General features: G+C 63.8%; 8 protein-coding genes across 8 annotated transcripts; all 8 read left to right on the top strand.

The window, feature by feature from the left end:
* Positions 1–901: 901 nt before the first annotated feature.
* LINJ_15_0910 (conserved hypothetical protein) lies at positions 902–3,796 on the top strand (the record flags this gene model as incomplete). The annotated part of the gene is made up of 1 exon (XM_001464387.1): positions 902–3,796. One exon carries the CDS (start codon positions 902–904, stop codon positions 3,794–3,796), a length of 2,895 nt encoding a protein of 964 aa, XP_001464424.1.
* A 1,130-nt stretch (positions 3,797–4,926) lies between these two features.
* Positions 4,927–6,312, top strand: LINJ_15_0900 (putative nucleotide sugar transporter; the record flags this gene model as incomplete). The annotated part of the gene is made up of 1 exon (XM_001464386.1): positions 4,927–6,312. The coding sequence occupies one exon, from the start codon at positions 4,927–4,929 to the stop codon at positions 6,310–6,312; it is 1,386 nt and encodes a 461-aa protein (XP_001464423.1).
* Positions 6,313–7,044: 732 nt separating this feature from the next.
* Positions 7,045–9,525, top strand: LINJ_15_0890 (conserved hypothetical protein; the record flags this gene model as incomplete). The annotated part of the gene is made up of 1 exon (XM_001464385.1): positions 7,045–9,525. The coding sequence occupies one exon, from the start codon at positions 7,045–7,047 to the stop codon at positions 9,523–9,525; it is 2,481 nt and encodes an 826-aa protein (XP_001464422.1).
* A 937-nt stretch (positions 9,526–10,462) lies between these two features.
* LINJ_15_0880 (conserved hypothetical protein) lies at positions 10,463–11,773 on the top strand (the record flags this gene model as incomplete). Its single annotated transcript, XM_001464384.1, has 1 exon — positions 10,463–11,773. The coding sequence occupies one exon, from the start codon at positions 10,463–10,465 to the stop codon at positions 11,771–11,773; it is 1,311 nt and encodes a 436-aa protein (XP_001464421.1).
* A 732-nt stretch (positions 11,774–12,505) lies between these two features.
* Positions 12,506–15,640, top strand: LINJ_15_0870 (conserved hypothetical protein; the record flags this gene model as incomplete). Its single annotated transcript, XM_001464383.1, has 1 exon — positions 12,506–15,640. One exon carries the CDS (start codon positions 12,506–12,508, stop codon positions 15,638–15,640), a length of 3,135 nt encoding a protein of 1,044 aa, XP_001464420.1.
* A 729-nt stretch (positions 15,641–16,369) lies between these two features.
* On the top strand, positions 16,370–16,705 carry LINJ_15_0860 (conserved hypothetical protein; the record flags this gene model as incomplete). The annotated part of the gene is made up of 1 exon (XM_001464382.1): positions 16,370–16,705. The coding sequence occupies one exon, from the start codon at positions 16,370–16,372 to the stop codon at positions 16,703–16,705; it is 336 nt and encodes a 111-aa protein (XP_001464419.1).
* Positions 16,706–17,613: 908 nt separating this feature from the next.
* Positions 17,614–19,305, top strand: LINJ_15_0850 (conserved hypothetical protein; the record flags this gene model as incomplete). Its single annotated transcript, XM_001464381.1, has 1 exon — positions 17,614–19,305. One exon carries the CDS (start codon positions 17,614–17,616, stop codon positions 19,303–19,305), a length of 1,692 nt encoding a protein of 563 aa, XP_001464418.1.
* A 1,466-nt stretch (positions 19,306–20,771) lies between these two features.
* Positions 20,772–27,020, top strand: LINJ_15_0840 (conserved hypothetical protein; the record flags this gene model as incomplete). The annotated part of the gene is made up of 1 exon (XM_001464380.2): positions 20,772–27,020. One exon carries the CDS (start codon positions 20,772–20,774, stop codon positions 27,018–27,020), a length of 6,249 nt encoding a protein of 2,082 aa, XP_001464417.2.
* Positions 27,021–27,355: the final 335 nt, after the last annotated feature.

Below are 27,355 nucleotides of genomic sequence, written 5' to 3'. Positions count from 1 at the left end.
CCCCTTTNCCCNCCCCCCNCCCCCTTTGTTTGCCCTGTCNCCCTCCCTCTACCGCCACCACCACCCACCCACCCACCTCAACTCACGCCTGTCTACCGAGGTCGAGAAGAATGCCTCCCCGCTTGAGATTGCTGTTGCAGTCGTTATCGCAGCTATTGTCGGCCCGCTCCTTCTCTCTCATGGCTGTGGTGTGTGTGTGTGTGTGTGTGTGTGTGTGTGTGTGTTTGTGTGTGTGTGTGTGTACCTGCGTGCATGATTATTAGTGGGGGAGTGCGTATGTGGGGGAGCTGTTGAAGTGCGGAGGCACACGGTCGCGTGCCGCACGGACTGCAGGTGTGCCGTATGCCGTGAGCTTGTCTGTGCGCCGGCCGGCGTACATGTTGCTGCCTCCTATCATCTTTTCCCTACCTCATGACCTTGGACTTCCGCTTCTCTCGCGGAGCCGCCTTGAGTCGCACCAGCAGCGCCAGCCGCAGCCACACGAGAAAAGGCACAGCAGCTTACAGATAAGGAAGGAGGAGTAAGTGAGAGCGAGCAAGGTCCTGCGGGTGCCCTTGCTCACACGCGTTGCATAGCCCTTCCACTACCTCGGCGGCGAGCGCTGCATCCTCCCAGCGCTCCTGCCCCCCTCCCTCCACCCCGAAAATAAAATCTCGTTGCCTGTTCTCTTCACGTGTCTCCCAGACGGTCGGCCTTTCGCTTCCCCGCCTCCTTTGTTTTGCTCACGTGCCCTTCTTCTTTTCCCTCCTTGGCTGCCCATCAATCACCGACGGCGCGCACATCACCGCGTGAGCACGCACCGACACGCGCTCGCGAGTTGTCGGGGCAACGGAGGACACTCGCCGAGCCGGTGGACAGGAAATGAGCAGAGCGTGCGCACCTCATTATCATCATCACCGTGATGATGCGTTTGTCGGCACTCTCTCGTGTGGCTTGGAAGCTCACCGGTCTCCAGCTTGCGGCCGCTGTCGGGCGTAAGTCATCCATCGCTAAGGCAATGAAAAAGACGAAGGGGGCAGAGAAGAGGTCTGCGTCCCGTCGCGTCACCTCTCGCCGTCGCGGAGCGAGCCCAGCAAGTAGCAGGGAGTCCATGATGGGGGCTGCCGGACCGCACCTGGCGGTTGTGCCACCGGGAGTCTCCACCAAGGGCGTGGCCCGTGCAGGCATACACGTGGCAGATCTGCACAAGCTGGGCGACATAACGGAGCTCGTCTCCTCAGCAGTGTGCCTCACAGGCGGTGGGCGCGAGACACGCGCCAGCGCGTCATCTCTTCCGCTTTCGATGCTTCCTGCATCTGCACTGCCCTCGTCCTCGCCGCCACCGCCGCCGCCTCCTGTGCCAAACGTGAAGGGCTGCAGCGTCTCCGTGACAAGGTTGCAGCGCCGCATCCGCTCTCTTCTCGCGCAACTGGTGCTGCTCTCCCCGGAGCCGCTGCAGCCGAGTGCCCTCTTTGCCCGCTACCGCAGCGCGGTCGACGAGGAGACGGCGAGCATGTGTGCGTGGGCCGCCCATGCTGTGTACGAGTACGACCATGGATTGCTGCGCTGCGGCGGCAGAGTGGCAAGTCATGCGGCGCGCAGGGAGGCGTTGAGCGAGGGAGAGGCAGGAGCATACGATGCCGAGCAGCGCACGGCGGGCCCGACGGAGAGCAATGCCGACAGTGAAGGTAGCAGCAGCGGCGGCGGTGCGGCGGCAGAGCAGCGTGTGCTGTGGAAGCGAGGGCAGCAGCTGTCCCAAGCCTTCCGTGCGAGTGTCGTACCACTGGTGGCGACCCTGTGCGGCGACGGTAGTTGTGGTGGGACCGAGGCTTCTGTGGCTCTTAGTCTGCCCGCCAGCCACGAAGTGGAGCAGTGGATGTTCCTCTCGATAATCTTCTCCGACTCCGAGTTCCGCGTCTCGCCGTACTCCGGCGCCGTCTCCTACCCGGCACTGCCGTCCATGCTGCTGGCGACGGTCGACCCCGTGCGTGATCGTGCAGTTGCGAAGCTCTGCTACGCCCTGCAGTGGGGAGTGCAGGCGAAGACTGCCGCCTACGCCGCGTTCCGTGAGACCAACGGCAACGGTGGCGCGAAGTACTTGAGCGGCACCACGAGCCGCAAGCATGAGCAACAGCCATCTGTGCCACCAGCCACCGCTCGTGAAGAGGCAGTCACCAACACTTGCGAGTTTGTGTGGCTGAATGGGGCGGCGGGGTCGCCGACGTGGACCACCGCCCATGCACAGTACCTCCTCCATAGCGCCTTGACGAGTGCACGAAAGCCACTCGACGAGTCGCTCGCCAGGTCCGCCGCGTCCACGACGGAGTTCTCAGCAGACCAGCAGCTGCGCAAGACCATCTCGGCAGCAGCAGCGCTGCAACACACATCCGGCCACCCACTCGTGGATGTGATGCTGCAGGCTTCATCCGTGGTCAGCGTTGCGACGCGCAGCGGCAGCTCCCCAACGGGCGAAGCGGATCTACCCGTGAGTGGTGATGGTGGTGGTGGTGCGAAGGTGAAGACGACGCGAGGCGCGGCGGCGGCAGCCGCACATCCCCCAGCCCTCGGATGGAATGAAGGAAAAAAGGGCACGGATGTCGCCAAATCCTTCGCGATGGACGCCAGCGAAGATGGGCTGTTCGCCACGTTGATGGGCGATCTGCCAACTCGCAGCCTGTCCGCTGGCGCCATGTACGAAATAAACCGCCGTCTTATCGGGCATCTCTTCCGCCGGCTGGCGGCCATCCCCATCTCCGTTGCCCGCCTGTCCACGGTGGTGCGGTGGAACTTGTCCGTCACGCACGCCGCGTATTACCGCTCCTTCTTTCGCTTCTTGCTGCTCACGGCGGCGAACCCGATGGTGCGCCGCATGGCCGATGGTCGGCGACAGCGCCGTCATGCCAACGCCGTGTGCGCCGATGTCTGGGGTGGAAAAGAGGACGACAGTGTTGAGGTGCGAGGCGGCGTCGAAGACGAGGTGCGCAACGCACTCGCCCAGTACGACCCACATACCTTCAAAGGTCTCCTAAACAGCAGCAGCGCCGAGGGGAGTGCCGTGGCAGCGCTTCGTCGGGCACTTGTCGCCGACGCCGATGTCACCAAGAAGTGTGATCACATAGCAAATACCGTGATGGAGGTGATGTGCGTGCGTGTGCTTCCGCACGCGCGACCAGGACGGGGGTCCGCCACTACCGCGGCACCTCGCGGCCCGGCCACTGGCGCAGCTGCTGCACCAGTAATGGGCACAACCTTCTGCGGCTACCCGCTGCGCTATGTCGAGGTGCTGCCAACGTGGCGCCAGACACCCGAGGAAGTACTCCAGTACCTGTGGCGTCAGCAAGACGAGGCGCCGCCTTGCGGCAAGGACACGAACTGGCTGGAGTGCAACGAGGAACCGTACATCCTCGTCTTCTCGCTGGATCGCGGGGTGCTTCACACGCGACTGCGCCTCGTCGTCGACAGGTATTTGGAGCTCACAAATGGTGCTGCAGCCTCCGCCGTGTCGCCCCATAACGCCGCTGCGGCACAGGTGACTCTGCATGAGCTTGGACTGATGACGCTGTGGGCCCACGAGTACGGCGCGGAGATGGCGGCAGAGCTCCTGTTTGTGCACCTGCTGCCTCGCCATGAGGAGGTGCGGCTGCACCCTCCGAGGGTAAGCGGACCCGCGCTTCGGCATGAAGAAGCCCACAAGCAGACGGCCATGGCCAGTGGTGACGACACCGGCAGCAGTGGTGCCGTCGGCTATGGCGCATGGACAGTCGAGTTTGTACCCGCACTGAGCCCAGATCCTCGGCGCGGGGCACTTACGGGGTGACGGCAAGAGGAGCAAGTAAAGAGGAGGGGAGGGGCATGCCGGGGGCAGGCCATCTCCTGTACGGCCCGCACACAACTGTGCGAACCACACGCACGCACACATGCCAGCAGCATCTTTTCTCTGTTTCGTGTGTGTGTGTGTGTGTTCCTCCGTCCCCGCCGTTCTGCGCGTGTGCGCGCACGACCATCCCGGCATCGGCGGGCGCTGTTTCATGGAGGGGAGGACCTGCACCCGTGCACGTCCACGTACATTTTATGTGTGGCTTCTTCGTTCTTGTCGCCCCCACCCCCACCCCACGCATACGTGCTCTCGTCGCTCATCAATGGCTATCTCTCGTCTCCCCTCCGCCAATCTACTCTCCACAGAGGCACACGCACACACACTCTGTCTGTGGGAAGCAGCCAGGCCGCCCACACCACCACACCCCATCCCCTGCCAATGCCGAGCCGCCTCTGGTGGGGTAAGAGGGTGGAGCGCTGACGAGGTAGGGAGCTCAGAGCGCCCCATCGCTACGGATGTCGGCGGTGAGGTCCTGCACGGTGCTGCGTCGGAGCGACCGGCGACCGTGCCCACGTCTGTGCCGTCCATGTGATGGGCAGAGTGTCGGCGTGACTCGAGCGCATCCCACCCCCGGCCCTCACACTGCCCACCGGTGGGGGAGTCTGAGTGCCACCCCGAGGGGGGATGCGCCAGGGATGGCGACCTGCGAAGAGGCGGGTGGGCGGGTAGAGTTTGGTGCAGGGGGGCCGCGCTCAGACGACGGAGTCGGCGCGCCGCTGTAACGCGGGTGTCGGCGGCTGCGTCGCACCTGGGGGTGGGGGTAGAGAGTGGCGTGTGGTTCGAGCCTGTGCCATGCTGCCGCAGGGAATGGGGCACGCACACACACACACACACACACACGCACGTGCTGTGGAGACGACAAAAACGTTTCTTCGCCTTCGCCAATGGGCGATGCGCATGTATTCTGCGTTTTGCACGCCACGACGCTTCCCTTGCGTCGGCCGCTGCTGTCGTTGCGGTTGGCGTTCCGACCTTCTCTCTCCCACCTTCACTTCGTCTTCTCCGTTCCTGTCTCAGGACATTTGGTGTTGTGACCTCGCTGCGCTCGTGCCCTCGTGCCCTCGTGTGAAATGGCCGTCCCCGTGGCTGCTGTGGAGCGTTTCACACCGGAAACGAAGAGGTTTCAAGACGAGGGCAGTGCACACCCTCTCTTTCACTCTGGCCCGCGCAAAAGTGTGCTGGACTCGCCTATGCAGCCTGTCCCTCCTCTCACCCTCTCTAACGCCATCATGTTCAGCTACGCCTGCAGCAGGAAAAGCGAGGATGACGAGAGCAGAGGCACCATGTGGGGCGTCGAGGACAGCTGCAACAGCAGCGCCGTCATGAGGGTCAGCTGCATTCGTGGCGTGCACAAGGCTTCTGAAGAAAGGGAGGTGCTGTTTCCGCCTACTGAGGGTGCAAGCGCTGGCCCGCCATCCCCCCCAGACAGCACGTTGCCCTTCCTGCAGAGCGCCGCCCTCGCCGCGACCTACATGTTAACGAGCATGTTCTTCGTCCTTACGATCCGCTACACGGAGAACCACCACCAATACTGTAACGACGCCCTCATCATCTTCGCCATCGAGCTGGCAAAACTGGCGGTGTCAGTGGCCCTCAAGTACCGCGAGGACGCCGAGTTTCTGCCGGTTACGCTGCTCTTTACCGCGCAGCGGCGCGAGATCTGGCGCGGCGGCCTCTCCTACGCTGTTGCATCACTCCTTTACACGGTGTACAACAATGTGGCCTTCGCCAATCTGAAGCTGTTCCACGCCGGCACTTACCAGGTGTTCATGCAGACCCGCATTCTGTTCACAGGCATCTTCTTTAGTCTTCTGCCGCACCATGCCCTCACAGTGCGCAAGTGGGTCGCGCTCGTGTTGCTGATGATCGGTGTGGCGAGCAAGTATTACTCTCCCAGTACGCTGCAGCTTGGCAGCCACGTACTCTTTATTCTGCTTCAGGCGCTCCTGTCGTCCATGGCAGGTGTGTATAACGAGTACGCGCTCAAGAAGGAGCGACACCTGTCAATTCACCAGCAGAACTTCTTCATGTACTTGTACGCCATCATCTTCAACGCCGTCTTCGGCCTCCTCGCTGACCCCTCCATCATCACGGGAGTCTTCGCCGCGACGACGACGACGGCGACCAGCACTGCGGCCGTTGCCGAACTGAACGGGAATGCTGCACTGCCGCCGCAGCGCAGCGTCGCGCCGCTCGTAGTGCTGCTCATCCTATTCGGCTCTGCCACGGGGATCTCTGCGGCGTTCATGCTGAAGTTTGTCAACGTGATCGCCAAGGCGTTTGCGTCTGCTCTCGAAGTGCCGCTTACCGCGGCCGTCGCTGCCGCACTACTCGGCGAGCCCTTCACCGGCCATGACGCAATCGCCGCCTGCATCGTGATGACCTCCATATACATGTACTACACGTGCGGTTGGGGTGATGACCGCACCATCTCGTGCCGCTCCGCCACAAGCTGACCAATGTGTATGTGTGTGTGTATATGTGTTTACTCTTTCTCAGCTGTCCGAGATCGTTGTAGGTGTCCGCTCTGCAGGTGGCATCACCCACGCCTCCCCCTTTATCCATCACGGCCAACCCACTTCCCCCGCAGCCCTTGCTGCCGCGGTGTCCTTATTTCTCCGCTCAGTCGGCTAAGCCGCTCTCTCTCTGTTCCTCTTGTGTGCACTTCTCTTCTCTCGTGCTTGTTTGCTGCACATCTCTGTGTCGATGACCATCCCTGCGCGCATGTCGCCTTCCAACGAAAGAGAGACAAACTGAAGGGCGGGTGGCTGCACGGCTGCACACAACGCGCAGCCGTCCATCTCGCTCTCTCCCTCTCTCTGTCTGTGTGCGTGCGCGGGCGCTCTGCCTCACCCTCCATAACTCGCAGCGAGCGAACATCGCTTCTCATCCTCGTCTGCCTCGCCCCGTCTGTCGCGCGCCCCTCCCCACTCCCTCTTCCCAAGCTTCACTCTCCCTCCTTCTCACGGGCGCGCAGACCATATACGCACAAACCAACGCGCATGTCGGACCCTCGAGTTCGTCGCCCGCGATGGCGGTCGCATGCGTGCCATGCCGTGTATGCGAAAGATGCGGAGGAAGAGGATTATGCACATGTAGAGGAGCCACAGCATCAGCGTGGTCCACTTACTCATGCCTCTGTCCTTCTCGCGGCCGCATCACGCAAGCCGTCTCCAGCTCCAACGCGCATGCCGAAAATGGCCTCTGCAACCTCCAGCTCCGCTAGCGCAGCATCGCCAGCCGATGACGCGAACGGGCTCGCTAGCTGCGGGCCCCTTCGACCGCCGCCGGTTTTCTGCGAAGGCAAGGGCGAGGCAGCAGGTCATCTCGCGCATCCTTGTAGGAGGCGCATGCGGCATCCTCGCCAGTCCTCCACCCCCGTCTCCTCACGCTCCAGCAGCCACTCCCCGCACATCGCCTCTGCTCGCTTGGGCGCACAACAACTTCAGCCTAGCGAGCACGGAAACAACAGTGCTAAGGTGCCCGTCATTCATTGGCGTGCGGCATCTGCGCTGACGAGCGCGCCGACAGAGCTGTGGTCAGACGGCGTTGCGCTCGGTGCCCGCCACTGCAGCGATGACCAAGAACGCCACCAGACAGTCGCCACGGGCGGCTCCGCGGTGCTGGAGCACTACCACGTTCTCGAGCTGGAAGAGCAGCTGCAATATTGGAGGCAGCGGGCGCTGCAGGTGGAGAATCGGGCTCTGCGGCGCGAGCGAGCGCTCCAGGCACGGTGGGAGGCGGAGTTTGCCGCCGCGCAAGTCTCGTCGGAGACGCTCACGCGGAAGCTGCTCGACAAGCTGCGCCGCCTTCAAAAGCAGCTGAATCCTCGGAAGAGAGCAGTGCAGCAGACGGAGGGGCAGGAACAGCAGTCGAGAAGTAGCAGTGCATCGGCAGACTCTACCTCCACAACTCCGAACTTGTCCACCCCCGGCGACAGCGGCCACCACTGCGGCGGTGAGAGCGAAGGTACCTGCAGCATCCCAAGAGTCTGTGGCACGAACAGCGTGGCCTACCCGCGTCGTTTTGCCTCTGAGTGGGCAGAGGAGAACGCGTCACTGCTAAACTCCCCCGCTGGGCAGCAACGGGAACAGCAGCAGCCGAACCGCAGCCGCAGTGCTGCAAATGCCGCAGAGAGCTGCGCCACGTCCAATGAAAAGTCTCGCGCAACGCTCCAGGCGAACCTCCGCGATCTCTGCCGTGCCGTGCTTCGCTGCTTGTCGCGCAGCTCGCTGCTGCGCGAGTATGGTGCGGTGCTGTGCGGGAACTGCTCCCGCAATACCCACACGACTAACGACGATGATCCCGAGGAACCGGAAACAGCGCGTGTGGCTCAGGCCCTCCTGGACGCGTCACGTGGACGGAAAGCGAGCGATTCACCTTCGTCATGGTCACTGGCACGCCCGCTGCTGGCGCTGCAAAGTGCGCTCGAGCACCTCGACACAGTGCTTCGTGCTTGTGTGGACGACGTGGTCTTCGCCAGCAGCGGGCTCACATCAACCTCCGCTGCCGCCTATGCGCGGCATCCGCAGCGGCAGCCACCAGGAGATGAGCACCGCAGCGCAGACCTTGAAGCGCAGCTCCGACAGGCCCGCGCTGCTCTTTTCCAAGAGCAGCAGCGTCGTGCCGCTGTACAGTCGGCCTTGGACGCCGCGATGCACGACATGCGGGATCTTGCGCAGGCGCAGCAGGACAACGTCTCGCAACTCAAGATCGAAGCGCGTGCCGCGGCGGAGCAAGCGCAGCAAGAGTACCGTGCAAATCTCGAGCGCACCCGAGCAACACTAGAATGCGACGTCGTCGCGGCAACCCGTCGTGCCAGCGCGGCTGAGCATCAGTCCATGCTGCGCGCTCAACGAGAGGCGCACTGGCAGGCGCGGCTCTACGCGTTGAAAGACGAGCGCGACGGCTATGCACGGGAATGCGCTCTGCTGAAGACCCAGCTGGCGCTCCTCCAGCAAGCTCGCAACGCAACGGCAGCGGAGCGGGCGGGACAGCAGCAGGAGGGCGTCGACAAAGCCGTGTTGTCGGTGGGGCCAAGGGATGGAGCGGAAGCGAAACCAGCGACAGCGGCGGCGTCCGCGTTGGTGGTGCCGCCGGTCGACAGCTCACCTGCGCCGCGCGTCACGTGGGCTGACGCACAGATGGATCGACTGACAACCATCGGCCAGCCCAGCGGGTTCGCTGCCCCGTCATCGGTGTGTCGCAGCCCCAGCCGATCACTGAGCTACTCGCCTTCGCCGAGTACGGATAAGGCACTAAGGCATGCACCCGGTGCACGCGCAGACGAAACTGCACGGGTCCACGGTGCGCAGCTGACAAGCAGCGCCAGCACGGCGACGTCTGGTGCGCCGCGGCTGCCGTCGGCCTTTCCCAGCTCCCTCATGGTCGTTGTACAGCCGTCGGTGCTTGCGGCGCCAGAGGGCGATGGCGATGCTGAGGTGATCGCGCTGGCGCAGCGACCCTACGGCGACGACAACAGTGCGGCAAGGGACAAGGCTGGCGTACCTGTCGACAGCGAGGCACTGGAGCAGGCTCACTTCACCCCCTGGCACGCACCATCGAGGCAGCATACCTCCACGGCCGTTGATGCGGCTGTCGTCGGCACACCGTTGGCGAGGATGAGGGCTTGGGAAGAAAAGTTCAAGGCCATCTTGAACTATGCGTGAAGCTGGGGGGGGGGGGGGGGCGCCAGCGACTCATCGCGCTCTGCGCCTCTCGTCTGTGATGGTGCACGCGCATATCTGTGCGCATGAGGCGTCGCTGTGGAGGGTGCCCTTGATGCGAGGAGAAGGGAGGGAAGTCCCCACCCCTCGGTGGTGAGAGCACGCGCATTCGGCTGTAGAGAGTCCGTGATACCCCTCCCACCCACCCCCGCTCTGCCGCGGTACGCCCTCCAGGCACTGTGACTTGCACGCTGGTGCACCGCTCCACCGGCATGCCAGAGGACTCTGTGGGTACGTGTGTCATATCGTTGGCTGCAGATGGCTCCACCTTCCTTACCGCATGCCGCACACATACGCGCGGCGAAACAGCAAGGGAGAAGGAGCGCAGCCATTGACGCCCAGCGAGCACACCTGTCTGCCTGTCGCGGCTCTCTTCACTGCACTTCTCCCTCCTCCCTCCCTCAATGATTGACCTGCGGCAACTCTCTGACTCGTAAGCCCGAACGTCCTCTCGACCCCGCTCCCCACACCCGGGCGCGGCCACGGCCTTGTGTTCGTTGGTTAGCCGCGAAGGCGCACGCACACACACACACACACACAACTCCACTGTCCCTCCTTACTCCCGCTGTGGCGGCGTCAGCGTCGCCCAACACGCGACGCGGCCGCTGTTTCGACGCTGGCATTGTCATCGTCACCACCGCCGCCGCTCCATGCAACGCTACTCAGCTGCCACGTTTGTGTGTGTGTGTGGGGGGGGGGGGGGGTACTGTCCTTGACTGAGTAGGTCGATAAACAGCGACGGCAAGAGCATGTGGCTTCAGTGAGGGTTAGGGAGAGACGCACACACGCATTGCACACAGATTTTCGCCTAGAAGAGGAAGGGAGCAAAAAGCACGCGCACACGCACGCACCTCCTCCACACCGCGGATCGCGAGTATACATGACCGGGCTCTCCCGCGCACGAGGCCCATCCTACGATGCGGAGAGCATCTCCAGCAGCATCACAGGCAGCTGCCCATCCGCCCCCGCTCCATTCAAGTACCCTACCGCGTCGAGCGAGGTGACGTGCTACCAACACCCCAGCTTCCGGTCGCTGGAATTGCTCTTACCAGCCCCACTGTGGTCCGATGCGTTCGTGCAGGAGCGCGCGCGTTACACCCTGCTGCCGCGGCACCTCTTTCCGTTTTCGAGCCCTTCGGCCGGGGTCATTCGCGAGCCCTCCTCGTCGTACGCGCTAGATCCTGCATCGCGCACGACAGCAACGACGGCTGCTGCCCTGGAGGAGCCGCGCCGCGCAAGCTCTGCTGATGTTGGCGGCCGCCTGTCCGGCAGATGGTCCTTCATGGCAATTTACCGAAACTTCAAACGAGCACGTGAGGCGACCGCCACGCGCGAGAAGGTGGCCGAGGTGCCGCGACGTGCGTGCCTGGCCGAAAGCCCCGTTGAGGACGCGCTTCTCTTGGAGTGCCCCCGCTGCGCCTTGTCCCCTTCTATTCGTTATCTCCCATCCCCCTCGATGTCTCTGGTCGACGGCTGTAGCGTTGCCGAGGTGGACGATGGTGATGACTACGGCGAGGTAGTGAATGTGCGAGGCAACGGGCTGAGCTCGCCGTGCTCCTGCTCTACGACAACGTCACGGGCCGAGTCGATCGGCGCCGCTGCGTGGCACCCCACCACAGTCGCTGTTGCCTCTGAGATGGGCACAAAGTACGCCATGGTGCGTGAGTGCCAGATGACGCGGTCTGCTTCCTCAGTGACTGCTGCTGTTGCTGCTACCTCGCTCAACGCAGCGCACGCAGAGGCCCTTCGGATGTTCGAGACCGTTCTCGATCGCGTATCCGTTGCGCGTGAAACCCGCTGCCCTCTCTGCTCCCCGCCGCGGCCGCCGCCGTGGGGCCGCTGTGCACAGCCAGCGTCGCTCAACGGGCCGCTGCCAGCGCTTGCCCCCACTGCGCGTGCCGGCGATGCCGCCCCCATCTATCCCGAAAAGTCGCGTGTCGTGGCCAGCGACCTGCTGGATGCGCACGAGCTCTCTCTTGATGCGGAAAAGCAGGCAGGGATGGAAGCGCATCGCCTACGCCTGCTGCGCCGTGCACGCTCGCTGCTTAACCGCCATGGCGACCGCCTTCGCTACCTAAGCGAGACCAAACCCTCGCTCTTCAGAGAGACTGTGCAGTCCCATCCGCTGGCACGCGCCTGTGCACAGCTGGGTGGGCTGCCACTGTTGCGTGCGCTCTCCGCCACGCTGTAGCACCACGCCCCTACCGCCGCGACTGCTGTCGCCTCTCGCGTGAGAAACGGGAAGAGGGAAGGGGGAGGAGCACACGTGCATCACCCGCTCCTAGGCTCGGCCCTCTGCCACCGTTCTCCGAAAACGAAAACGCATCAACATCCTGAACAAGCTCGCCCGTGCTCTCTGGAAATGTCACGGTCCGTTAACTGTGCAGCACACGCACGCACGCGGGGTGTACGCGCACCCAACCACCGACCCCCTTCCCTCGCGGTCGACGGCTCACCTGCGCTTTTCTTTTGCCCGCACAGATGGCCGCGAGCGACGCCCCTGGGAGAGGGCACCACCATCCGCACCTGAACCCTGACGCACGTCCGTCCTTCCCCCTTTCCGCCCTCGTATTCTCTGCGTGCGCTTCCTCATCACTCATCCCTCTCCCTTCCCCGCCGCCTCGTCCTCACCATCTACCGTTCCTCGAAGGAACCTCTGTGTGCATGTGTGTGTGTGTATGTGTGTGTGTGGCGTCTGCAGCGCCTCGCCCACAATCTCCTTCCTCCCTCCCCCTTCCGTGACGCCGCACGCCCATACCCGCTCACTCGCATATCCGCCTCGCAGCATCCAGTCACAGACACCGTTCTCTCAGCGTTGCTTGTTCCCCCACCGACAACCTCATTCAGACCACGCAGGAGTCCATAAAGCGCTCACTGCTGCTGCCCCTATTGCCCCAGCACCACCACCTCACCTCACCCACGCATGTCGGACGCGGAAGGCTTTGCGGACTTGTTCGGTGGTGTCGAAGAGGTGCCGGAGTCGCCGCTGCAGACGCTCTTCATTAGCCGCCAGGCACTCGCCGGGGAGGGGACGACGTGCGCCTACTTCAACCCTCTCCTGGACCGGTTTGACAACGTATCGTCTGCGGCGACGGCGGAGGAGGATGCGGCGTTGCTACGTCAGCGCCTCGTGCGCCTCGCGCCGCCGCCGCTGGTGGTTCGCTTCCGTGACAAGCGACACAGCCTGTGGGGGCACAAGCTCTGGAACGCGGCCAAGTATCTCGTAAAGCGCATGGATGAGCGTATGATCGACGTGCGTGGCAAGTCTGTCATCGAGCTTGGTGCCGGCCTCGGCGTTCCGACGCTGGCAGCGTACAAGAACGGCGCGCGGCTGTGCGTCATGACGGACTACCCTGACACGAATCTACTCGACATCCTCGCGCTGAACTTGGAGACAAACTGCGCCCCTGGCGACATGGACGCTGACGTGAAGCGCGAAATGGAGGAGCAAGCCCGGCAGCAGCTCGCCAACGGTGGCGACCTCGACAGCGTCTCGGCTGATCAGCTGGAAGCCGCCATGAGTACCCGCTGTTACGTGGAGCCCCTTCTCTGGGGCAAGAAGGAAGACATTGCTAAAGTGATGCAGTACACGACCGGCGGCGCTGGCTACGACATCGTCATCCTATCCGACATCATCTTCAACCACGTCTGCAACGATGACCTCGCCGACACGCTCGCCATGCTCCTGGCCAAGAATCCACACGCGGCCGGCTACTGCGTCTTCTCCCACCACCGCGCGTATAAGCAGCTGCACGACTTCGAGTTCTTCGACAAGTGTGTGCGCCGCGGACTGCAGTATGAGCACCTGGACGAGCAGGACTACCCAATGATGTTCCCGGAGGATCGCGGGCCGGAGTCAGTGCGGAAGCCGGTGAAGTGCTACAAGATCACCCGTCGCTACGACGCCGCCGGCTGCGGCTTGGACACGAGCCTGTGCTTCGACGTGGTGCTGCAGGGGACGGGGATGGTGCAGTCGATCCTGTCGGCCGCTCTGGCGCGAAACGGGCTGAAGGTGCTGCACTGCGATGGTGCGGATTACTATGCTGCCGCCATGGCCACCTTCGACCACGCTACGTTTCTCCAGTACTTGCGCCAGCCATCGCCATCGTCGATGTCTTCGTTCAGCGCGCCAGACATCTTCATCAACCGCATCGTCGACGATGTGCCGGAGGCACGCCGCCGCCGCTACCTCTTTGACGTGCTCCCGATGTGCTACATGGCGCGTGGTCCGCTGCTGAGCCACCTCGTCTCCTCTGGCATAGGTCGATCGCTGGAGTGCCAGCACGTGCACCGCTTCCTCTTCCTGCAGCACCCAACAGCAACCGGTGCTGGCTCGGCGGCGACGACGACTGCGATGGAGGTTCCGCTGACGCGGGCAAGCGTCTTCCACAACGCCACCATCGGGCTCTTTGACAAGCGTCGCATGATGCGTTTCGTGAAAGATGTCGAGGCGTCCGTGGCGGAGCAGCTGCACGCCAAGGCCGCGAACCCGGCTGACGACCCGTCCGTCGCGAACACGTCCGTAGCCGCCGAGGCGGCTGTGGCCAAGGCAGCGGCCGTCTTCACCCGCGAGGCGCAGGCGAATCCGCAGGTCACCTTGACGGAGCTCTTGCAGAGCAAGTACGATCTCTCCGGCACCGTCCTCGACGTCGTCTCGCTCATGGGCATGATGGATGTTCTGCCCGCGACGAGCAGCACAAGCGTGGCCTGCAGCCAGGGGGCTGCGGCGGAGCCGCCTCTTGTTCGGTCGGTGGGCATGGTGCGCGATCTTCTTCTCTCCACCGGTGCCTTCGATGGCAAGTCTCCTTACCTCACCATGTCGTATGGCGCCTCCGAGGTGGCGCAGAACATGTGCCGCATCTCCGCCGTCTGGGGCGGCATCTTTGTGCTGCGCCGCAGCCTCCGCGGCGTCGCCGTTGACGAAGGCAAAGAGACGCAGTACGCCGTACTGAGCAACGGGCAGTGGGTACCCGCCAAGGTCATCGTCACCCCAGAAGAGCTCGCCGCAGCGAACTATCTGAGCTATGGGGTCAACGACTGGTACTACGACTTCCTCAAGGAGCAGGAGCAGGGCCGGACGCCGCTCATCCCACTGCCGGCGGAGCAGAGCGGCGCTCCTGTTCTAGCCGCTGCAGTGGACCAGACCAAAACGAGCGACAAGGGCGCGGCTGCCGAGCCTGCGACTGCGTCGGCATCCCCTGAAGCGGTGGTCCGCTTCAGCCGAGTCGTCCTGGCGACTAAAACCGCATCGCTCTTCTCGCTGGCAGCCATGCAGGCCGCCGGTGTAATTGAGGTGGATGACGCGCGCGACTACACGGCCGCTGCGCCGATCATCATAGCCCTCGCGAGGGAGCCACAGACGCGAGCGGTGGTGTGGGTCATGCAGCAGTCGTTCGCGTCCGACCAGGCACCGGCGCGCTTCTCCGCAAGCGACGCCGACGGTGGTGCCGCGTGTGACCCGTGTGTAGTGCACTTCACGGCCGACGCAAAGCAGCTCTCGCAAGAGCAGCTGCATGAGTACGTCATGCACTACTACACGTCCACCGCGAAGACGGAAAAGCCGTACTGCGTCCCCTACAGCGACATCGTTCTGGCGGCTGCCTTCACCGTGGACAGTCGCGAGGTTGCTCAGCGCGGCGTGGTGCCGCACCCGGTGGAGCTGCCGAGCGAAACGCGCTGGACGCATCCGTACGGTTGGGAGGAGTCCATGAAGCTGCGGAGCGCCTACGAGAACGACCGCAAACATCTCCTGCACCACGGGCGGACGGGAGAAGATGCTACGCCATCGGCTGTCGAGCCCACGCCGGTGTGCTCGGCTGCGGCGCGGGCGGCTGACCTCTGCCGAAGTTCTGAGAACTTTCACCTTGTCGAGGTGCCGACGCTGCTGCCGAACCTTGTGTACGATGGGCATTATGTGCAGGAGGCTGAGAGGGCGTACAAGCGCGTGCTTGATGCCCTTGGCCTGCCGACAGCCGCCACGGCAACGTCCGCAGCGGTAGCGGAGGGCGACGAGGAAGCAGCGCAGGCGTACGCCTTCCTAAAGCCGCTCCCGCACTAGCAGTGGAAGGCTCGAAGGAAGCGAGCAGTGCAGAAGCTCCCCTTCTGTGTGTCCCCGCGACAGCGCGACGTCGAGCGTGGATAGTTCAAGCTGGGACGCGACCTCCGCCTCAACCCCTTCCCTCCCTTGCCCCCGGGCTCCTGTGTCTAACGCGCTAACTTCATAAGCGGTACCGCGTTACCGTGCGCACATGGGCACGTGTGTACGGTCTGACACACGCGCGGGACGGCAGCACGGCGAGAATGCGAAACGGTGCAAAGCCCACGCTATACATACCCGTAACGGATGACGAACAAAAACGACTGAGGAGAACGGAGGACGGAGGGCACTCCATGACCCGGCGAACGGCGCCCTTGAGGTACGAGATGGCGAGACGCATGTGAGTCGCGTCGAGAGGTCCATCTGGGTTCGCCATTCCCTGCACCTCTGCCGGTGATGTTCTCTCTCTTCATCCTTCCGCGCCCCCTGACGGCGTGCAGAAGAAGCAACGCACGGGGTAGGGGATGGACTCCATGGAAGTAGACGTCGATGAAGCGGTGCTTCGACGCCTCGCTCGCTCGCCCTCTCCATGACTCTCGCATGCATCCCTGCTGCTTCCCTACCCACACGCACACACACACACACGCACAGCACATGATCAGTGAAAAAGAGCCAAGGCAGCGGTGCGCAGAACCTTCACACACACACACACACGAAACAGGGAGGCTTGAGACACGGGGGTAAGAAAAGATGATGACGGATCGCGCCTTGGGCACGCTGTTGCTGGCGTGCAACTCGAGCTTCTTCATCTACTACGTTCTTTGGATTGGTGTAATGCCGTTCGTGGACGAGTCGCACTTCACGCAAGCACTCTTTCTCCCCCGTGAGTACGGTCTGCTCCTCGCGGCACTCATCATGACGACCGCTATCGGGGTCGGCATGTTCGTTGGATCTCTTCACACCATCTGGAGGACTGGCTACGTGCCGCCGTCGTCAAGAACGTCGATGGGGACCGAGGCAACCCTATTAGCATCAGGAGCGACCACAGATAGAGTGGCGCCAGATGTCACCATGGCGGCCAAGTGAAGCGCGGCTGGGGTAGGCGGTGTTGCTTGTGTTTTGCTTCTGAGCGGAAGCGAGGGTAGACAGACCCCCTCCCTGCACGAGAACAGATATCGGGCCGCATCTGTCGGTGTTCACCGCTTTTCTTCCGATGCCTGCGTGTGCCCGTCGCTTGCGCTGCGCTGATTACAGCGCACGGCTGCCCACGCACTGAGTACGGCAGCGGAAGGTCGAGGGAAGGGGGCCGACCGTGGCGTGACGGCGCGGCACACGGCGTCGCTCTCGAGAACGAAAGCATGACAAAAGCAAGAAGGTGTGCTGCGTCGAGTGTTTTCTCGCTCGTGCTGGTGCTGTGCACAAATCCGCTTGGGGACGCGCGGGGGTGTAGCAGCGTACGCGCCGTTGGAGAGCGGGGGGTCATACTGTGTTCGTCGCCCCCACCACCACCGCCTCTTTTACATCTCTGCCATCTCCTCCCCTCCCCTCCCCTCCCCAATCCCGCCCTCGCCTTTCTTCCTCGGCATCGCCACCACCACGACTCCTCTCCGCACCCGCTCGTTCGTTTTCTGTATGCCCTTTCTGCCTCGCCAAGAAGCTTTACCCGCGCCCACCCCACCCCACTCCACACACACACACACACACACACGCACACGCTCGCCCACACCAACACACACATTCGCTTGCGAGTCGTCATCGCCGTTGTCTGCGAAGGGAGAGGGAAAGGAAAGCGAGAGGCGTGGCACCGAGTTGCCGCGTACATCCACGGAGAGAACGCGAATCGCACAAAACTCGAAAACGGAAGCTCCCATCAGCGGATTCGAGGGCAGCGCCATTAACGAGAGTTCCTGTGTTGCTGTCATCTCCGTCGCTTCTCCATCCCAAGCCCCCACCTCTAGCGCCCTTGCTCGTTGCCTCTCACAGCTTGCTCGTGTATGGGGTCGATGTCTCGCGAGCTGGCCACGACAACGGCGACGCCCTCGTCACTTTCTCCGGCGGAGCACCGTCGCGGCGGTGGTGAGAGGCTGCCACTGGGCAAGTTGCTGGATCCGCTTCGCTGGTACTGCAAGTGGGTACGTGCGAATCCGGAGGGCGCTTCAAGCCTGGAGCAGTTCTCGCGTACCCTCACCATGCTGTGGTCTGACCCGACGAACCTGATCACCTCGGAAGCATGCTTTACACTGTGCAAGCTGCACACCTTTTCCAACTTCGCCATCATCTCTTCGGGCGGTCGCCGGACGAGCAAAACGGAGCTGCTGTCCCTCGTGCTGCGAGGCATCCAAGAGGTGGAGTGCCTGATGGAGCTGATCCACCGCAATTACGCCGGCCACCGTCGCACGTGGAATGCGCTGCTCCTACTAGAGGCAGTCAAGTGCACGCTGAAGGCGTGCGTGCACCGTCAGCTCTTCCTCGTGCCATGGCTATGGGAGTCAATGAAGGTGTCGCTGCGCCGTGCCCTGCGCCACCTGACCACCCTCACGCCGCGCCGTCGTGTGCGCGGCGGCGGCAACGGCGGTGTCGCCTCGGGCGCCGGCGGCAGCGGTGCTGGCAGCTTTGCCGCGTGGGCCTCTGGCGCTGGCGTTGTCGGAACCTACGCCGGTCCTCTCACGCAGGTGGACTATAGTGGCGGCAGCGGCGGCCTATGCGGCGAGGTCGTGGGGCCGCACAACACGCGCCTCGTCATCCCGCGAGTCGCCTCTGGCCGGCGCCACGAGCACCGCCACGTGTACAGGGCGGGTGCCAGCTGCGCCGCCGACGAAGGAGAGGAGCACGTCACCTTCGCGCAGGAAGGGGACGTGGACGAGGAACTGGAGGAGGCGGAGGCGATTGGGTTCACGTGGGTCGACGTGCTTGGCATGATCCTGGACATGTACCTTCTCCTGCGCCCTGTCCTCCTCGTAGCGATGGCGCGGCACGCATTCCTGGCGCTGCCAGAGGAAACCACCAACTTGATAGCTGTGCTGCCACCGCCTGTGTCGAAGGAGGAAATGGCGGCGGCAGCCGAGGCAGCCGCCAAGGCTGCGGAAGAGGCGAAGAAGACAGGGACGCCGGTAAAGCCGACGCCGGGGCCCGACCCACTCGCGGCGCTCCACAAGGCAATGGCCGCCGCACCGCAGCAGACATTGCTGGGCAGCTGGCGCGTGTGGGCTGGGGTGACGGGGTGCGACTTCCTTGTCGCTCTTCTCGCCCGCCTCGTGCGCCACCACCGCGTGCCCGTGGTGTACATCAAGGACAACGCCGAGAGCGACGACGGCGGCACGCCGGTGGCCTTGCTGGAGGGCGGTGAGGCAGCGTCGATACAGGGAGGCGGCGCCGACGCGGCAGACGGCTTTGCCGCCAGTTCGACAGCCGTAACCGGTGCGACCGATTCGCGCGCCATCGGCGCAGCTATGGAGCCCCCAGTGGTCTCGCGTGATCACATGCGGGTTCAGCAGGCACTGCGCAACGCCCTCTACAACGTCATGCGCGACCCCTTCTTTACGGCGGTGCTGAAGCAGCTCGTCTACCATCACTTCATCCGCGGCTTCGTCAGTCGCGTCCCACTCCTCGGCACGTGCATCTCTTTCTACGCCACCCACTACCTGTCGATGCAGTACTACAGCTTCCTGTACACCCTTCGGCAGTAGGGTGGAGAGAGGACGAGTGAGCGAGGGCGGGCGCGGATGGATAACAAGCATGCCGTTCACAGGTGCCCCTTCTCGCGGCGCCACTACGGTCATCAGCACGCCAGCCGACAGCCGTCTCCACCCCCTCCCCTCCTCACACTCAGCATCGTCACCAACCTCCTGCGCTGCTGCGGGGGCCGAGCAGAGCGGCAATGAGTCGACAGTGTGTAGGAGGGTGGGATGGAATGCGCAATCCAGGCATGTGTGTGTGTGTGTTTGGGGGGGGGCACAAAAGAATAAGAGAAGGCATGGCAATGGCCGGACACACAACAGAGAAGCGAAGAACCGAGCAACTGCGGAATGCGCCCTCCGTTGGTATCCGCCCGTGTGCACAGCTCTCCCTCGTGTGTGTGTGTATGCTTATTGAGTCGTTTTCAAGTCACGGATTTAGCAAGAGCACCGGGTAACAAGAGAGAGGTGCGCCGAGGCGAGTGCGGAGGCGAGGAGAGCGAAGGCCTCGACCAGCGTCCGAGTGTCCTGCCTTTCTGCTCGCCGCACTTCTTAGTTGTAGGCGCGTGCATCTGCACAGTGCCTGCTCGCCATTCGGCCCTTTCCCCTCTTACTCTCTCTCTCTTTCGGTTCGTCTCGCGCACGGAGCTGTGAACTGTAGCGTTGCGAATACGGGGAGAGTGGGGGAGGGAATGAGGAGGGGGAGTCAGATGGATATGAGAAGCTAAGCGCGGCCCCCGCCGCCGCTTCTCCCTCCCGCTGTTGCCCAAGCGGGCCAGATCGCTTAGGATGACGTCTACACGTTGGTCTGTCAGTGAAGCGGCGCTTCCCAAGAGCATTCGCCACCCCACCCGAAGCGCCTTCTTTTCCATGTGATGTAAGTGTCTTCCGCATTTTTGTGCTTCGGTGCGCTGGCGTCTCCTCAGCACTGATCGCTCTCTCTCTCTCTCTTCATCTACCCCCTTCCTCCTCCTGCTCGCCGACACATCGGCACACGCCGCACGCACATCGGGCCCATACACCCTCCGCAGCTGAATCTTTTACAAAGATCCCCATCTCTCTCCCCCTCACCTCCCCCCCTCCCTTTCCACCCACCACCGGTCACCCTCCTCGACCACCGTCGTCTGTCGCGGGCCGCCCTCACCCCCGTCTGCCAGGGTTGGAGAGCACGTACCCGGCGAAAGAAACGAGCAGACGAGGGGACGCGTCTCAAGGCGCGTTTCGTGCCGCCGACCGCACACACACGCACACGCGCACACGCTCTCGTGGTTGCTTCGCGTGCCTCTGCTTTACCTTTCTCTGTGGTTGCTGCCGTCTGTTGTCATCTTCGTTTGAGGGGGCGGGGGGTGTCGAAGCTAAAGGTGCTGGAAGCGTCCCCAGCTCAGAGGTGAAGTGCAACGCCGCCACCGCCCTCTATCTCTCCTGTAACTCCCTAACCAACCGCCGCGAAAGCCCCACCACCTTCTTCTTCGTCAATCATGTCGAGTGGGTACTACTCTTCTTGTGAGACGTGCAGCGACGGCAGTGGCGCGCCGGCGAGCGGGTCATCCACGTTGCCTCCCACGCCACCGCCACCGCCGTCGTCTTCATCCCTGCCGCAGCTGACCTCCGCGGAGCTCGCCGAGTTGCCGCCGGTGCCGATGTCATCGTCGTCGTATCCCACCCCCTCACCATCCTCTGCGGCCACCGAGTCGCAGCGCGGATCTGTCGACGTCGACCGCGCGGGCAACCAGGGGAGTTCCAAGGGTGACGCGAGCAGTCCCTGCTGGGAAGAAGCAGAGGCGGAGCTGGACGATGATGTCGAGTACCACAGCGGCGACGGTGGCAGCGAGAGTGACGAGACGACTGCACGTGGCGCCTCTGGTGAACCGGTGGATGCTCCGCTGATGGTTCCCGATTGGCTGCCGGACCCGCCGTTATCGTCGTTGGCATCGGTGTCGGCGTCGCAGCGCACGGACGAGGAAGGCGTCCAACAGCGTGCCGCCTCTACTATTCCGGACTCAGAGCAGAGTAGTCGTCAAGACGAAAACGTGCCGGCGGACGCGGCAATGCTGCACGGGTGTGCAGACGGTGCAGATGGCAGTACTGCTGCCTTCCGTGACGCTGGCGAGCAGGGGGTAGCGCACGATTATCGCGAAGCGGTGGTGAGCGACGCTGCTGTCACGGAAAACGATAATGAAGAAGAGTGGCGTCAAGGCGGTCGCGACGAAGCTGACGACGTCTCTGACGCAGCGGTCGCGGCCCGCGCCGCCTCCATCACGTCCGATGTGGTTGCAGAGAGCGTCTGGGCATCTGAGGAGCGCGCCAGCGCCGCCTTGCAGCAGTTCAGCACCTCCCTGCACTCAAAGCTGGTCGAGCAGCTCATCGATGACGCGGTCGTGGCAGTGGAGCGCACGCTGCAGGACACGGTGCGGCAGCATGAGTCGCGCGTGCGAGCCCTGATGGCGCAGAATAGGCTACTTGACCGCCAGCTGGCCGGTCAGGCGGTGCAGATGCAGTCCATTCGGAAAGACCTGGAAGACTCGATACTGCGGGACTTACAACGTGTACTGCGCGTTGATCTGCGACAGGCCTTCCGGTCGGCTAGCGCCGACCGCTCCAATGGCAAAGAGGTCTCCGCGGAGTCCACGGCCCCGCCGTCACCGTCCTTGGGGCGCCGTCCCTCGCCCGACGCGCACTCCCCCAGCGCGGAAGAGGACGTGGCTGGCAGCATCGGCATGCAGCGGCGATCGTGTGAGGGGTCGGTGTCTTCGACGTACGCGGTCGACGACGGTGCGCGGCCATCTGTGGAAGAGCTCCTCGCCGCGTACGTCAACCAGCGCGGCACCCTCGAGCTGCTTCAGAAGGAACGCGCGCAATGGTGGAAAAGCACGGCCGTCTTGCGAGACAGGTTGTTCGCCGCCACGCGTGAAGTTGTGCAGCTGCGGCAGGAGGTGGAGCGGCTTCAGACGACAACAGTGGATGTGGCGGAGCACTGCGCCGTGGTGCAGGCAAGAGGGGAGGCAGAGCATCAGTGTACTCTCATGCAACTGCAGCTCGCCAAGCACATCGAAGAGGCGGAGATGATGGAGGCGCTTGTGGAGAGGCGTGAGTTGGCGCAGTCGCAGCCCCCTGGCGCCGCAGAGGGCAACACGGGACAAGCAGCTTCGACGGGAGATGTCACCGCCACTGCAACAGCAGCAGCAGCGATGAACGAGGAGCTGCTTCGAAAGGGGCCGCAGTGGGACATTGCGTTGCGTGAGCTGGAGGAGCAGGCCACCATTGCGGCCAACAGTCGCCAGCTGCGTGAGCAACTCGCCAAAGCCGAGGAGGAGCTGCGGTCCTTGCAGAAAGACAGAGACGCGAGTGTCGCCTACGCGGCGGAGTTGAAGAAAGAAGGTGACGTGCTGCGGGCAGATCTGCAGTCGATGGTCTACCGCAACAGCGTGCTCTCCCAGCAAGTTGCGTCACTGCTTGTCAAGGTCGAGCACACATGCCGCGCCAACCGGCAGCTGCAGGCCATGCAGGCTCTATCGCCTCCGCCGCAGCAGCAGGGGCCGCTCGACCAATTAGGCGCAAAGAAGGCCAAGCGATCTTTGTGTGCGCCCACCTCGTCGCGATCGTCATCCTCAACCTTCCCGGCGCCGTCCAACGAGCTGCTTTCGACTTTGCCGTCGCAGGCGGAGCGGCGCAGCGCGTGGCTGAGCGTGATGTGGCCGTTGTCGACGTCCGGCGGCAGTGACGCGGCAGCTGAGAATCGACTCAATACAGCAGTACTCTACGACCAGCAGAAGCATCGGCAGCCGCCACCGTCGCCCCTCGCATCTGCGGACGCCTCAAAGATGTCCTCGCCGACGGAGGTGGAGGAGGGCGTGCAGCAGCGACTGAACACCTACGCCGCATCACGCTTGGTGGCACCACAGCTGGGCAGCGGCGCCTCCCTTCAGCTTCCACGTCGACCGCGGCACGTCTCGCTGCGGCAGCTCGGCAGCGCCACGCTCGAGGTCGACCGCGTGTGCAGTCCGCATCTGCCGGCCAGTGATCAGCTCAGCGGGTACGCGCTCGGACGTCCGTCGACGTTCTCAACAGTCGATGTCGCGCGCGGGACGGTGACGCGCCAGGTGGGATCGGAGGAGGTGACGGTTCTGCTCACCGGAGCAGCTGCCTCGTCCGCACACGGGTCGCCATCACCAGCCACGCCGGACGACAGCAGAGCCGGTGACGTAGACGTGTGGACATCAGCAGCGGCGGCGGCGTCGCCATCGACGCGGCGCGTGCACAGCACAGACGACGTGAGTCGCGACCCGAACCTGCTACGTCTCCTGGACACCCTGGACAAGGACGAGAGCCTCGATCGATTCAGCGTGAACTCTGTCGCCGAGCTGGTTTTGCGGAACCAGGAGCTGGTAAAGCAGCTGTACGAGGCGACGCAGCGCGCCGAAGCGGCGGAGCGGCGGCGGCAGCAGCAGCAGCAAGGGGGTGTCTCTGCCTCTCAGTTGGATGAGAAGGGGCCATCGTTCGGGGTCATGGCTGCCTCTGCCCGCGACCCATCCGCGCCACTAGGCAGCGGCATCGATGCGAACTTCAACGCGGTGCCGGCAACGCTCACTTCCACCACTGCAGAACTGCTTCTGCGGGAGGGTGATCCGAACTCGCGCAAGCGCGCCCGTGATGGTGACGACGACGATAGGAGCCAAGAGCGAGGAGACGCCGAGGGCGGCCGCCACGTCAGTGGCGACCAAAGCGAGAATAAGGCGTCACATCAGCAGGTCACCGACGGTGCAGGAGCAGACTCTGCTGCTGCTGCTGCTGCTGTTGCAATGACGGAGTCGTGGTTCACCAAGGACGCTAGCGACGCGGTTGCCAGCATGATTGATGCGATGGTGCGTCGGCGTGATGTGCGGCTCACGTCTGCCGACACGGAGGTGTCGCGAGCGCTGATCCAGGCGCTGGCAGCGCAGCGCGCCACAGACAACGCGGTGCAGCGGGCACGCACAAATAGCGACGGTGTTCCAGGTACTGAGGTGGCCACGGAGATTTCGCCGGAGACGGACTCGTTTTCTGTGGGCATCTCCTCGCGAGCGTTGTCTTCGTGTCTGCACAGCCTCGCGCACCTTTGTCTAGAGCAGTCTTCCGCGCTGGTGGTGTTGGCACGGAAGGCCGAGCATCAGAACGAAGAGATGCAGAAAGCCGTCAAGAACACATGGACAGAGGTGCAGCAGGTGCTTCTCGCCGCGCTGCAGACCTCGCGCGCTGCGCTTGCCTCATCCACCTCGGCGTCCGACGACAATGCGGCCACCAGCGCTCCTCGTCTCTCGCGTCAGCGCGTGCGGCTAGAGGGAGGTGCGGCGGACAGCAGCTCTGTCGTGGGCAACGAAGGTGGCGCGCAAAGAGACGGCCGCCACGAGTTCCGCCCCGAGGAACAGGTTGCACTCCTCCAGCAGCTCCGCACGCTGCTGCACACGGCCGCAAAAAAGGACGAGACTCTCCTGCATGTCTACCAGGCTGCACAGGCACGCAAAGATGCGCGGCAGCACCAGGAGAAGGAGCGTGTGGCGCGCCTGCTGCTGAAACTGGAGCGGAAACGGCGCCTCATCAAGGCCTTGCAGCTTCGGCACGCGAACATGAACGTGGTGGCCGCTGTCGGTGCCGACCCCGGCGCACGTGGGCTCAGTCACCCCTCCCCGCTCGACTGCGAAAACTCGCAGGGTGCCGTGGCGGCCGGCTTTCGCCTTTCCCCGCAGCCGGGCTCGCCCGCCCGACGGACGCCGCCGATGCCGCCGATGGTGTTGCCCGCTGCCAGCACGACCGACGCTGGCGACGAGCGCCGTGGCGACGACGACTGCGACCGGGCCAGTAGCGTGGACAGTGGCAGCAGCCACCCTCACCGCAGCTACCGCGATCCGCACGGCCGCGATGACGATGACGGTGACAGCGACGACGAGCTTGACGACGAGATCCTGACACTAGACATCTTCCGCGAGCTTCAGCAGCAGCTCGCCCTGAGCCAAGCGAGCCATCAAGCTGCGCAGGAAGAGCTCGACGCGGAGAAGACGAAGCACGCGGCGCTGCTGGAGCGCATGTGGGTGCTGGAGGCGGCTCGCGACGACGCCGTAGCCGTGGCCGAGCGTCTTGAGAAGCGCGTGAGCGAAATGCTCACTCGGGAAGAGTACCAGGCGGCGGTGGCCGAGCTGGAGGTGGCCGCTGCCTCCCTTAAGGAACTGAATACGGAGCTGAGCAACGCCAAGGCGGCACACCTCGAGTCGCAGGAGCAGGTGGAGGATCTCAAGCGGCAGCTGGAGACCCAGCGGCGGGAGACAGAGCTTCAGCACCTCGAGGCGGAGGATGCGATGCGTAAGCGTGAGCAACGCCTGCGTAGCGAGGAGGCCCGGTTCCGACAGCTGCATGAGCAACTGAAAGATTTGAAGCATTACGCGGCAGGCCTCGAGAAAGCTATCGCACTCGCGCGGAAAGAGGTGTGCGATCAGCAAGAGCGAGTCCGTCACAAGGACTCCACGATTGAGGAGCTCAAGGCGCAGATGCTGATGCGTGACGACGTGCAGGAGCTGCTCTGTCGGCTCTACCCCAACCACAGTGTGCTGCACGCGAATGCGCAGCTTGTACGCGGTTTGTCGGAGACCACGGCACGCCTGCAACAGGAGCTGGCAGAGACGCGGCAGGACCTTGCTCACGTGCGCGAAGAGCTGCAGCAGCGCGAGCTCAGCGCGCGGGAGGCGGTGCAGGACCGTCAAGCGGCAGAGGTGCGCCTGCAGGACGCACTTGCACGGCTTGCGGTGCTGCAAGAGCCCGACGACAGCGGCGATGCGGAGCAGCGCAGCCCGGGAGAGACGGCCGCCACGCGCGGCACGACGCACCCGCAGCCTGCGGGTGCCGCGTCCCGTATGGCGGCGCTCTTTAACGTCGACGAAGCCTCTCTCACCGCCCTGCGCCAGCGTGTGCGCTACCTCCACGCGTGCGTCGAGGCGCAGGCGAAGGACATCGCCGTCCTGCGCTCCGCCGAGTCCTCGTGGAAGCAGCGCGAGATCGATCTGCGCAAGCAGCTGGAAGTGATGAGCGCGGACCCGGTGAGCCTGACGGCGCGCCGATACGGCCTCTCCGCCTGCTTGAGCTTCGAGGAGCAGCTGGACGAGATGCAGGCTCGACAGGACGCTCTTGAGAGCTCAAGAGCGCAGCTCCAGGAAGAGAAGGACGCTATCGCTGTCATGGTTCAGGAACACGCGAAGGCCGCCGCTGTAGCGCAGGGTGCCGCAGATGCGGCACAGACGGTGGTGGAGCGCACCACGGCGCAGCTGACGTCCGCGACGGAGAAGTGCGCTGCGCTAAGCTCAGCCATCACACGGCTGGAAAGCGAGCGGGACGAGGAGTCATCGAAGCGCGTAGATCTCGAGCGGCGGTACGAGCAGGCGCTATCGGAGCTGGCGGACACGAAGCGCGGCCTCAGCGCAGTGCAGGAGTCCTTGGAGGCTACCGTGACGCAGCGTGACCACTTCTGGAAGGACAACAACCTTCTCATCAGCAAGGTGGAGGAACTGGAAAAGGCGCTGCTGCAGTCCGACGCCGAGAAGCGCGCTGCCCGGGAGGCTCTGGCGCAGGGGCTGTCGGCGTCGTCGGCATCTGCGTCTCGGCGGCGTCGCGGCGGCGACAGTGGTGCCGCCGATCGCTATCGCCGGCAGGCATCCCTGACGCAGGACCTCAGCCTTTCCTCGCTCTCAGCTCGGCCGTCGTGAGAGCGCGTGCAGTTGACGGTATCGGTTGCCAACACGCCTGAGAAGAGGACCTGCACACACACACATACAAGCATGTACTCTCTCTCCCTCTGATGCCTATGGTGGTGGCGGATGTTGGTGCCTTGGTGCGTGCTGGCAGTCGCCGGCGTGCGTTGTTGTGTGTGGTGTCGGTGATGTCGTGTATTGTCGGGGCGCGCTTGCGTGTGCCTACGGCCACCTCCGGCCTAATACAAGTACAAAAAGACACATGCTGTGCGTGGTGGGCCACAGCACCATGTACAGGCAAGCGCAAGCGCATCAACAAGCCGCGTGAGTAAACCGGAAGCGAAGGGTGG

This window comes from Leishmania infantum, chromosome 15 (assembly GCF_000002875.2).
Source record: "Leishmania infantum JPCM5 genome chromosome 15".
NCBI lineage: Eukaryota > Euglenozoa > Kinetoplastea > Trypanosomatida > Trypanosomatidae > Leishmania > Leishmania infantum.
This window is presented reverse-complemented; position numbering and strand designations above follow the sequence as displayed.